At 52.9% G+C, this 12,472-nt stretch overlaps 1 protein-coding gene across 1 annotated transcript; it reads right to left on the bottom strand.

The window, feature by feature from the left end:
* Window positions 1-73: 73 nt before the first annotated feature.
* On the bottom strand, window positions 74-9,288 carry FSD2 (fibronectin type III and SPRY domain containing 2). The gene is made up of 12 exons (XM_016215694.2): window positions 8,621-9,288; window positions 8,389-8,484; window positions 7,528-7,758; window positions 6,571-6,593; window positions 5,574-5,695; window positions 4,174-4,329; window positions 3,369-3,503; window positions 2,702-2,852; window positions 1,873-2,006; window positions 1,633-1,765; window positions 1,033-1,209; window positions 74-347 (listed from the first exon to the last, which is right to left on the bottom strand). Exons 1-12 carry the CDS (start codon window positions 9,107-9,109, stop codon window positions 95-97), a joined length of 2,100 nt encoding a protein of 699 aa, XP_016071180.2. The 5' UTR covers window positions 9,110-9,288; the 3' UTR covers window positions 74-94.
* Window positions 9,289-12,472: the final 3,184 nt, after the last annotated feature.

Raw genomic sequence — 12,472 nt, 5'->3', positions numbered from 1 at the left:
CAGGTCAGGAAGCGGGGCCAGCACACACGTGTGAGCCACAGAACTGTGCTGGGTGAGTGGCTGAGGGAGGGACTGAGCTGGGCATCAGGATGGCCTAGTAGAAGGTGACGTGCTTTGGCATTGAAATGCCATTGAGTACCTTTAGAGACCCAGGCTTTTCCAAAGAAAAACAGGGATGTGCAAATCGGGGAAGCTGACAGCTAAATGTGTACAGATGCTGGGAAATGTCCACATTGAAAAAGGACAATTTCGAATTTTCATAGTCTAACAGAACACCAATCTTCTTTGGGGAAACTGTTATTCTTATGTCTGGCGTCATCTTATTGTGTAGAAATTCATACTTATGCCTGAAATACAGATATATAACATTTTCAGAAATTCTGTAGATGGCCATTTTCAGAGCATTTTCTATAGCTTTACTCAAACACTCCTCTGATGTATTACTTTTATTAATGACTACCCAATAACAAGCCGTTTCTACGACTATTCTCTATATCTCTTTTCTAAAGTTTGTCCTAAGAAACGTATAATTTAAACTTTGTTTTTGAGCAGCCTCTTAACCTAAGACAGGTACGATATTACAAACTCATTGCATCTGTTTGTATAGACACAACACATGTTTTAAAATTTTGGATTTTGAGGTTCAAAATCCATTGCAATAAAGAGATTTGAAACAGGGATTCTCAATCCACGTTGGGTGGGCCATCTCACTACTGTGAGGCTTAGCTTTCTTAGTTTTAAGAGAGGATGATGCACTTGTGAGATGTAAGCGTGAGTTCATTACGGGTGTAGAACAGTGCTCGGCACCCAAGCAGCTCTCCATGCATGTGAGCTGTTTTATCTGAGAGGGAACTGCCAGAAGCTGCTCTTCCCTTCCCAGTGGCACTTCAGGGGGAGGGTGGGAAACGAGTCCTGAAAGACCTTGGGCTATTTTATAGCGGACACTGTAGCCTTGATTACTGCTAGTGAAAACCTCTCCCTCTGCTCCTTCAAAAGCCAGCATTAGTCTTGGGCATCCACACTGTGCTTTACCTTGGCGACGCCCACGTGTGCCTCATGCACCAGGACAGGCAGTTTGCTCCCAGGTCTTCCTGTTTAGGGACATCTTCCAAGGCCACACCCACCGTGTAGTCCAGGCGCTCCTCCACCTCCACCTCCCAGTAGTGGCGCCCTCGGACTGGAGTGAGGTTTCCCATAACAGCTACACACCTGGGTTTAGGAAGTGGAAACGTGTGATGTGAGGGGACCCATGCCTGGCTGTGCAGGTGGGTGACAACAACTGCTGGTGTGAACACCTCACCTGTGACGTGGCACACCCTGAGCTCGCCAAGCTCACCTGACTGATGCTAGAGACCCCGTTTCTCTCTCCCACGGACTGACCCTGTGACCCTCAGCCTCAGTTTGGTGGTCTGACCTCCCAGGTCCCGCAGCCCAGGGCTGACCTCAGAGGCCACTACAGGTCCCTTCTGCCCACACCAGCCCCTCCTCACCACCAGTCCCGTCCCCTCATTTATTTCTGGGATTTCTTCCCCCTTCAAGGCTGCATTTGTCTTAATCCAGTTTCACCTGAACAACAGCGTGTACCAGGGAGGTTCACAGAATGTTCTAGTGAGCAGCGGACACAGGGCCTACCTGCTAAAGCGCATGTCGCTGGGGGGCAGTGCCCTTGCGGACGTCTTCCTCTCGCCTCGTACAACTGTCAGCCCGTCTTCAGAAATGGTCAGCCAGGGATGGCAGGTCTGCTCACTCAGGCGGAAGTAGCTGCCTGCAGAGGAACAAATCCAGGTGGGTGCTCAGCAGCCAGTCTTAGCAGCACTGAGCCTGCCACCAGGTGGCTACTGGGTCCCTGCGAGTGTGTGGCTGGGTGCAGACCTGTGGTGTGGACTGTGACAGGCTCACTTCTTGCACTGGGGCCCCCCACGTTGAGGGCGCGCACGTAGATCGTGTAGCTCTGCCGGGGCTGCAGCTGCACCAGGGACTCGCAGGTGGGGATGCCCACAACAGACCTGAGCAGGAAGCGGAGCCTGTCATCCCGAGCCCACGCACCAGGCCTCCCTTCAAACTAAGGGGACATCCGTGTTTCCCAGGCAGCCTCCTACCCCGGACACGATGTCCTCCAAACACTGAGCTCTGAGCTCTGTTCTGCCTCCTGCTGCTCTCCTGCTCCCCTTTCCACCCCAGCAAGGTGGGCGTTTAGCTTCTGCACATCAAGCTGTGCAGCTGCCTCCCCGGGGGCGCCCCTGCATCCCCTCCTCTCAGACCTGTGTCCTTCCCACCCTCAGTCTCGGTTTAAACATCGGCTCTGCCCAGAGGGGTTTCCTGCCTCCACCACATTCGGGTTTCATTACATTTCCTTCTCTTCAGAGAACACTTTTATGCAATTCTTTGTTTTCTTGTTTCTTGTCTGTTTCCCCCACCGTCAGCTCAAGGGCAGGGAATCTCTGTCCTGTTCACCGGAGCCCACGCAAAGCCCTGGCACTGCCTGGGCCCTCGATGCTTGTTGAATGAATGAACGGTAAACCTTTGGGCTAAAAAAGCAAACCTGGGGTTTAACCACTTATTCACTAATCGTTCACGCATCAGCCAGCTCAGTGACCCATTCCTGCTACTTCCCAGCAGAACTCGGCACCCAGAGCTCAGGCTCCTGTGAGTCACAGTCCTGGCCTCTGCAGACCCCACACACCTCCCGAGCAGGACTCACTCAGTCACGCCTGCGGCTCCCAGCGTCTCAGCCTGGGTCAGCTCCACCGTGTACGAGTCCACAGGGTTCAGGTTCCCAGACTCCCAGCAAATCAGTGCAGCTTCCTCGCAGCTCCTTACCTCTTTGCTCTTTATAACGGGGGGAGAAGGTGCTAGACGCAGGGGAGAGGGAGAGGGAACCACCATTCTGTTCGCACCCACAGCATTGTCCAGAGCACGGACAATATCACAACCACTCTTTCCACAAGACATTTAGGACGACAAAAAGCAAACCAGGTGCCATAGACGGAGTGTGTGTGACCCCAAATTCCTATGTTGAAACCTTGCCCCCAGTGTATGGCTTTTGGAGTTTTTTGGGGGGGCAATTGGGTCATGATGGTGGAAGGGGTTTCTTATAAAAGAGAACCAAAGAGCTCCTTGGCCCCTTTCCTCCACGGGGGATACGTTGGCACAGGACGGGTTCACCAGACAGTCTGCGGCCCTGGGGACCTCCCAGCCTCCAGGGTGTGAGAGGTAAGTGTCTGTGGATTTGGTGTATTAGATAAAAGAAAAAAAATACACAGCTATTCCCATCCATCCAAACGAAACCAAGATCCCCACCCCATCGAGGAAGCCGGGACCCTGTGTGCCCTGAGGAAGGGCCTGCTGCAGGACAGGTGCTCCCTTACCTGTCATGTACACCGCGCACTCACTGGCAGGGCTGACACCAGCCCTGTTCTGAGCGGTGACCCAAAATTCATACTGCGTATTTGGCACCAGGTTTGTCACCGAGCAGTAAGTTTCTTTGACGGTCATTGTAAACTCTGGGGGGGAAAAAGAATTCCACCCTAAAACAGGCCACATGGTTCCCTACTCACTGTGCCTCCCGCATCACCGCTTAAACCTCTCACTTTCTCAAAGATTCCCTTCCTTTCCTGGTCGCTGGGCAGGACACCATCCTCCCCTTTGGCACTCAGGACCCTCCTGCATGAACTGGTACAACGGCCAGAGCTCTGGGCAGGGAGCCTGCAGACTCGATTCTTGTCGCGGTGCCTCCGAAACTCACGTCCCCATGGACAGCTCATTTCTCCCTGGGTCTCCGTATCCACACAGTGGAAATCTCTAAGTCCCTTCCCACTCTCACTCCGACCCCGTGCACACAGGGAGCTCCCTGTCAGGCCGGCCCTGATCCGGTTTCTTCAGGTGCTCAGCTGGGGCTCCTCTGTTGCCTGACCTCCCTTCTCAGCAGGAAAAAGGCTTATCCGTGGGGGGAGGGTGCAGGGGAGGCAGCGACCCCAGCCCTCGCCTCACACCAGTCAGCCCCATTTCCCTGGGAAGAGGCTGGGCCAAGAGCTGCCCACAGTGGAGACCACTCCCAGGGCTGCTCAGTCCGGAATGGGGTCTGCAGACCAACCCTCCAGTTTCTCACAGGGCCAGGGCCTCCGAGGGGCCATCATCACCCTGGAGTGTGGCTGTGTCCCGGCGGAGCCTCACCTGCCTGGTCCTTCCCAGGCGAGCCGTCCCTCACTGGCCGGTAGCACAGCTGGTAGCTCTCCACAGTGTCGTCAGAGTACAAGCTCCAGCACACGCGGACAGAGGAGCCCGTGGCCGAGTTGGGGGCCTGCGGGTTTATCACTGGGGCAGAAGGAGCTAGAGAAGGGGAAGGGAAGAAAATGAACACTGATGAGGGGGCTTCACTAGAAGGACGGGATGGCCCCTTTCACAGGACCACTGATCCCCCAGTGCACCGGTGGGCTCAGGAGATGGGGGCGGAAGCCAGAGTGGACAAGGGAGGGAGGCTAAACCTCCCAACCAGGAGCTGCAGGCCACAGCCAGTGTGTCCCTTCCTGCTTTGACAAACACACATGAGCCTGGGGAGTGGCCAGTGACAGGGACTCAGGCTGGCATACGGTTCGCAAGTCCTGCCCTGGGTATGGATCCTCTGACCCTTCCATGCCATCCACAGGGGCAGGGAGCAGGACCCAGCACTGCTGCCCCCAGTGAGCCTAAGAATGGCCCCAAGATACACAACTGAGGACATTCATTCCCACATGGTTCATGGTAGCAAAAACCTAGAAACACCAAACACCCAACAGTTGAGAAATAAATAAACATGATTTTTAAAAACCATGCTGCAGAAAAATTAATCAACAAGAGAAAATATGCACCATAACTGTTTTGCTAAGAAAAGCAGATTACAAAGCAGAACTATTCCATTTTTATCTTTGAAAAATCTGCGTAAAAGAAAAAGCTGAAAGGAGATTCCCAGCATTGCTCACAGTGCTGCTGGTGCCACAGCAGGGAAGCTGAGGCACCAGCAGCTGAATTCTCTAGTCTTGTTCTCAGAAATAAGTGACCACAGTGACGGTTCTGAGAGCTACCTGGCACCTTGTGACGTGCCTCACACAGAGCACCTCGTTTAATGCCCACCCTGTCCCCACAAGGCGTATCACGTCCATTTTACAGATGAGGAAACTGAGGCTCAGAGTGGTTAGGCAGCTGTCCAGGGTCACACAGCTTAGAAGTGGCCAACTTGGGATTCTCGCCAGCTCCTCAAGCTCATTTCGTAACCACTGTCCCAGTTATGAACATGAAATCGGGCTCCTTGCTTGGTGTAAATCAGATAGCAGAACAGGTGTTTATGAAGTTGGTTAAGCTATGAATAGACACTATTTTGAGACAGACGCTGGCACCCTGGAGAGTGAGGGTGGGCACTCACCCGGGGAGATCAGCTCTGTTCTCACCCTTACAAGCTATAAAAACAAACATGGAGCTTGGGGGAAAATCCATTTCTAAATCTTTATGATTTTTCCAGCCATCCGAGTTTCTACCTCAAAGCTCAGGAAGACGGGAACGTGCGGTGGCGTCCGCGCCAGGGGGAGGGAGGTGAGCACCTGGGACAGTGTTGATGGAGCCCAGCAGCTGCTCCACGTCGGAGAAGTCCAAGGTCTGATCCTCCAAGGCAGGCTGTGAGGAGATGCCCACATCCGTTTCCGTTTCCAGGAATGTTCTGAGTCTGTCAGTATAAAAAGACGTGCCTGTGAGAATGCAGAGCAGCCTCCTGGGGTCTCCCTATTGTGCTGGGCCACTGGTAACACAGGAGGAAGGCTCTGCTTCTCCGGTGGCTGCCCCAGCAGGTCGCCAATGGGGCTGGTGGGCTGGTCTGTGCATTAGAGGGGAATGGAAGGGGTGGGAGATGTGCACCAAGCTCCAGACCCACACCCCCTGGAGGACCCCTCCCCTACACCGCCCAGGCCCGAAATGCACAGATTCCTGGGGATTCCTCTCCAAATGCCCTCAGCTGGCCCACCGAGCGGCAGGCTCTGGGTCTTCTTTACACCTGCCTCCTGGCAGCCACAGGCTTTGAGAGGCAGGGACAGCACTGAACCTAGGCCTGTCTCTTGCCAGCATCCACATGACTAACTCTTCCATTCCTAAGCCTCAGTGCTCATGCTGCTTTGCAGACACTGATTTAACTCCAAGACAGTCCCTGTGTGTAGCTAAGAAGGTGGATCCTAGACTGGCTGGACACCCACGGTCATGGGGCAGCAGGACTTGAACTCCTGTCTGACTCTATGGTATATGTGCTTTCTGTAGCACACGGTCTGGGTCCGGGCACAGCTGGGCACACTTGGGACACTCTCTGGATCTCAGCTCCTGGTGGGTCATGGGGCTCGTGGGGGAGATCTGACCACGGGCCTGCTGGCTGGGCCTCACCACACGCTCCCTTCCAGCCCTAAGATTCTGAGATTCGGTGCTAGAGGGTCTTGGCGACCGCACACCGTTGTTCGGAAGCCAGTGCCGTTTAATCTTAGGGACACACAGAGCTGAGACTGGGAGCATTCAACCAAGGGGCAGGAGAAGGTACATGTAAGAACACAAAGGTGTTACCTGTCAGCCATTGCCATGGCGTCCTGGAAAGGAGATAGGGAGACAATGTTAAAGTAATTTTGGAAATAAAGTTTTTATTAGCTATATAACAATAAAAATATATTTTACAAAACTTAGTAACTGATAAAAGACAAAAATCCAGCTGTACCCCACGCTCTAACAAAACCACTCTATGAGAGGGACACCCTCACGCTTCTCTCTCTCCACCTTCTGGATTATTCTCGAGACACAGCGGGGTCATGGACAAGGGACCACTGGTTCAAAAGGTCTGAGCACTGAGCTCTGGAGGTGCCGGCCCACTTGCTTTCCAGCTTCAGTCACAGGTCCCTGGCCCCAAGCACGGCTGAAAGGAGGTGCTGCTGGGATCTGAGGACCACGATGAGCTTGGTCAGTGTCGAGGCCACATGTGACAAACAGGAAGCTTGGAGGCTCAGGCCCCTCCCGCACATCTGGACACAACTGCCCCTGTTCCTGTGGGGACCGAGCTCCGACCGAGATGAGATTCTCACAGCCCAGCTGCATGGGGGCTTGGCGGAGGATTTAATTACATTTCGAGGAAATTAAGAAACGGATTTTTTGGCATGCCTGAGTTTATGAAGATTTATCATCAGTGCACTTGTAACTGGGAAACGAAGTGACTTTTTACCCTGCACGGTCTTCTCCCCAGAGCTCCAAGAGGTCGTGTGACGTGCCAGGAAACTCCAAGCACTGTGTTTGCTCAGCTCCAGGGGGAAGAGACAGAGGCAACCAGGATGGAGGAACAGAGACTCTGGGTTACCTGGGCCATGGTGGAGGGAAGGGGTGGGCTATGTGTGAGCTCACCTGGCCACTCGTGGGCGACAAGTGGATGCTGACCATAAACACTGATGCCCACACCGCCGGGCAGAGGGGACACTCTAACCCACTCCGGCCACAACTGCCACTACGGTGATTATTTCCCCTCACTTCCCGACTTACCTTTAAGAAGTCAACCTTTTCCTCGTGACAGATCTCCTCCACTGTCTCCATCAGCTCCTTACAGGTGTCCAGGTTTTCTCCACAGCTGACCAGCTGCCCATACAAGGCTTCCAGCTTCTCTTTTTTTCTCTGCCCTAGAGCCTGTATTTTTTCTTCATACTTTTGGGCAAGTGTTTCCAAGATCTCGTTGTAATGGGACTCGAAATTTTGTTCTTGCCGCCCGAAATTCTCCTGCAAGACAGAGACCTCATGGTGGGTCAACGACAGTCATTTGGGGCTCGTGCATGTATCTACCCAGACATTTTAGTCCCTCACTGTCATCTTATCATTTCTTGCCAAGGTGCTGGGGTGGACGCAGGGGGAGCTGGGACCAGGAGTCGCCGGCTAGAACCCCAGGGGTAACCCTAACAAAAAGCACTGCCCTCTCTCCTGGCAGCATTTAGCCACCCACCTCCCCTTCCAGCCACCTGTTTTTGCCTCTCCCGTCACCGTGACAACCAACAGCGGTGTACTGCAGACCTACGGGGCGCGCCCGGGGCTCTGGGATGTGTCTGAGGACACACACAGAACTTACTGATCTTATGAGAAATAGGTAACGGCTGAGGAGAGGCACACTGATCAGTGACAGGATGGGGGTCTGCAAAGCCCTGTCACGGTTGGCCCACACAAGAGTCCTGCCCTGTAGTCACACTGGGGACAGAGATGCAGAGGATGCAGCCTCCCCACCGAGAGCTTATAGTTCTGTAAGGAGGCTGCCAGGCGATCGCTCCATGAGGCACATGCCCAGGGTGCTGTGGGAGGGCAGGGAGGGGTAACAGGGACACCAGCACGCGTCCCATGGGCTCCCCTGCGTGCTCTCACCTCCACGGTGATGAAGACCTCCTCCAGGTGGCTGGCGAAGTTCTCCATCTCGATAATCTGCTTTTCCAGCTTGTACATGTTCTTGTGAATTTCATCCTGTCAAACGGAGTCGCAAGGCGTTAACGCTAACCCCCTCTCCCCGTCTTCTGTGGAAGGCATCAGATTTACTCCCGGCCTGTTACTTGAGGACCAGGTGCAGTGCCAAGAGAAAGAACCCACGGGACCCGCTCACCTTGGCGCTCTCCAGGGCCGTGCTGAGCGGGGTCACCTCGTGCTCCCTGTGTTCATCCAAAGCCTTCTCCAGCGCCCTCACTGGAGTCTTGCAGGTGACACAGAAGACATCGGCAGCCTCCTCCTCGCCCTCTTCCTCGGGGATGACATAGCACTCGTATTCCTCGCTGGCCCGGCCCTGCGTGTACCGGTAGGCCTCCCGCAGGGCCTCGCACTGGCCCGCCGAGCCCCACCCTCCGAAGTCCAGGTCCTCGGCCTCAGCAGCCTCTGCAGCGAGTCCCCAGCCCCTCTGCGCCGCGGCTGGCTCTGTCCTCGCTGCCGCGAAAGGAGGGTATTCGGAAACTTCTATCCTGGGCGTGTTCTCGTTAACGAGCTCGTCCCCTAGTTCGTCATCATCTTCAAGGCCATACAAGTGGACAAGCTCGTCCACCTCCTCGCCGAGGCCTCGGGGAGGCTTACCTTTTGCTGCCCCTCTTGGCTCACAGGTCATTTCAGATCAGACAACTGCTCTTTTCACCCGACAGCTTTCTTCTGGGAAGTTCCACGGTCTGTTCCCAGAGTCATACAGATCGGTGGGTAGGGGTAGGCGTCCCCCGGGCAGTAGGCCTGTCCAGCTCCAGCTCCTCCCCAGTTTCCTCCTCCACCGTTGCCTTGGGAGCCCGGGCAGTGCCTCTGCACTAGAAGGATCCTTCCCGGACAGTCAGTAGTGGGTCCTCGGTCCTAGGACACAGGAAGAAAAAGAACTTGTTTCTGAGGTCACTGCAGGAGACGGTCACTAGGTTGGGCTTAAGTCATTCACAAATTTTTAAAAATCACCCGAGCAGCTCAGCTGTGGTCGCACTTTGAACCACCTGTAAAGAAAGGTGTGCTTTCCACGGGAGGATTTTAGATGATGTAAATGTTCTAGGGTGTTTCACAAGGAGGAAAAGTCTCAAGACCACTGGTCCGTGCATACAAAAGGACGATGGCCCTTATTGTTCAGAGAACCAGGCTTTTCCCCTGTTTAACCGTATACGTCACAGACAGGTAGAGCTGATGTCCAGATATTGGCCTAAATTCCCACCCACCACGTCTGCTGTGCCTCGACAGTGATTAACCCGCACAAGTACTTCATCAACCACAGACTCCCCCACAGAACTTGGAATTGTGTGAGCTGCTTATCTTCTCCCTAATATCTTTTTAAAAACAATTTTACTGAAATATAATTTACATGCCATAAAATTCACCTATTTTCGCCTGGCCAGGTGTGGCTCAGTGGTTGAGCGTCGACCTGGGATCCAGGTGATTGGGGTTCGATTCCTGGTCAGGGCACATGCCCGGGTTGTGGGCTCGATCAATGACTCTCTCATCATTGATGTTTCTATCTCTCTCTCTCCCTCTCCTTTCCTCTCTCTGAAATCAATAAAGATATATTAAAAAAAAAAAAATTCACCTATTTTAAGGGCACAATTCAGTAATTTTTAGCAAATACCCCTAGCTTATGGAACCATTATCACAGTCCAGTTCCTAAGGCCCCTTTTTAAAAAAATTGTGGTAAACCTAATGTTTTAAGAAAAACAAATATTATGAAGCTATTCCAACATGACACATGTGAAATAGGTTTTGAGGAAAATTTAACAAAAGCAAAAGTAATTTTTAAGATACAGTTTAGCACTCTCCCCCAGCCCCCGACCATAACTTTTATATCCAAATAGCTTCTTAACAAACTATTCAGAATTGGGGGGGGAAGGAACATTAATAAAAATTGTCATTTTATAAGTGATGAAACTGAGGCCTAGAAAAATGAAGCAATAAATCACAGAATCTATTGGCTGGATAGCTTCTACTCTGTCATAAGCTACAGTTAAAAATAAAAAGACTTTTGCAGGTCTCATAGGGGAGGTGTGTCCCTATGCTTTAATTAGAAAAGTCCCCCAGCCAAAATGTTTTTTTTTAACTTTTTATGGGTCACAGATGCCTCTGAAAATCCACAGAAAGCTGTGAATTCTCTCCCTAAAAGCGAGCCCATAAGGGCAAAGGCAGTTCTGCATATCATTTTAGAGGCCCAGCCATGGAGCCCCGAGCAACTCCTGAGCCACAGCAAAAGGAACCTGCTCAAAAGTGTTAACTGTGCTGTTACACAAACCAGGTCAAGTCAGCTTTACAGGCGCGGCCCAAACCTGACCACTTCCTACGGGAGGAGGGGGCGTGCAGGACAGGTAATCTCTGATGATAGTGCTGTTTTCTAGTATCTGAACCAAAGCATGGAATCACGCTTTGTCAGCATGCACATGTAGGGTTCCAAACTGTTCCAGCAAACGGACCCCTGCACTAAAATACCCTCAAGACACACGGCAAGAATCCCCAGCATCGGAGGCTTTCACGGCCTGGACCCACACCACATTCAGTAAACTAGGCGAATCCCTGTCACAGGAAGACAGGGAAGACATTCACGCCGCTTGCCGTGATTCACATACCCGCAGTTTACAATGCTCTCTCTTCCCACGTACAGGAAAGATACTGCATTAGCATCGTGGCATTAAGTTATAGTGGGTCTCGATAATACAATTAGCATTAGAAAATTACCATCCAAAAACTTGCCTGCTAATTTAAGGGTCCATGAACTCTTCACTTAATGCTGAGGCCGAAGGTAACGGCTAGAAAACTGCAACCCGGCTCGACAGGTTTTCCCTCCCAGTGACCTCTGTGTGCCCGTGCCTGTCCCGCGGGTGTGACAACAGGGTTCCGCAATGGGGCGGCAAAGGCGATGGAAACACGAGCCACCCCGGCTGCAAATAGCAACAGGCCTGCCATGAGTGGAAGCCCAAATATAGACCTGCCCAGGCTGTCCTGCCATTTCTGCTCAAGTGTCACCAGGAGAGGTCACATGCTGTCCCCTGAGTTACTTCTTACTATGGGGATTGGAGTCCTGTGGTTCCACCGAGGGACTCAGATGGCAGTTTATGTACAGAGAGCTGGGGCAGGAGGGCAGCTGCAGCCACATAGAAGGCGACTTCTGAAAGCCCCGGTGCTGGGCACCTAGCGACTGGACTGAGGGTCTTTTTCCGAAGTGTTTTGAGTAAGCACACGTCCGAAGGAATTCAAACACAACTTAATCTTTCTTCCCACTGTTCCTTTAATGTCTACTCAGGGTGCAACTTGTTCCCTGCTGATGCATGATTTTCTGCTCCCCCTTAGGTCACACATAGTCCTAGGAGCACCTGAAGACCTCGTCTCTACTCGGTAATTAAATGTACGACTCAGTATGTTAATCAAAAAGTCACACTGAATTTAGCCAGCATCGAAATCATCTCCCCTCCCCAGCTGGCCTCTCTAGTTGTAAGTCAGCCCTGGGTAAGGAGGACTGAGGTGGCCTCTTCTCCCCACACCTCCTCCCTGAGCTGCTGGCTTACAGGCCAGGGCAGAGGTGCTGGGGTGATAAGACAGCTCCTCAATGAGCTGGTGTCACAGTTGGTGCAGCTGCAGGCTCCCTGGGGCTGGCAGACACTTAGAGCCCTTAATCTCTCCCTCTCCCTGGGAGCCTCTGTACTTCTCTGGAGTTTCCCATTACGGGCACCTTTTCCCTGAAGTTCCCACAACGAGGCCGAGAAACCCTCTATTTGAGGGGGTCCCTTGCACTCCTCCCCTAAGCCCTGGTGGGGCCACCTCTCAAATGAGGTCTCCTCACCCATGCAGCTGGTTCTCTTAGGCAGGATCTAGATGACTCCTTGCTGGCTCTGGCTTCCTGCTGGCCCACATCTGGATCTTGGTACGCAGGCCCCATCCTTGGTCGCAGCGAACTCTGGGATGCAGATGTCCCAGTGCAGCCACCTCCCCTGGCTCTGCCACCGAAGCAGCTGATCCTCTAGCCTCA

The sequence above is a fragment of the Miniopterus natalensis genome, chromosome 22, assembly GCF_054644295.1.
Source record: "Miniopterus natalensis isolate mMinNat1 chromosome 22, mMinNat1.hap1, whole genome shotgun sequence".
NCBI classification, from domain to species: domain Eukaryota; kingdom Metazoa; phylum Chordata; class Mammalia; order Chiroptera; family Miniopteridae; genus Miniopterus; species Miniopterus natalensis.
The sequence above is the reverse complement of the archived record's forward strand: the minus strand, read 5'-3'. Positions and strand labels throughout refer to the sequence as shown.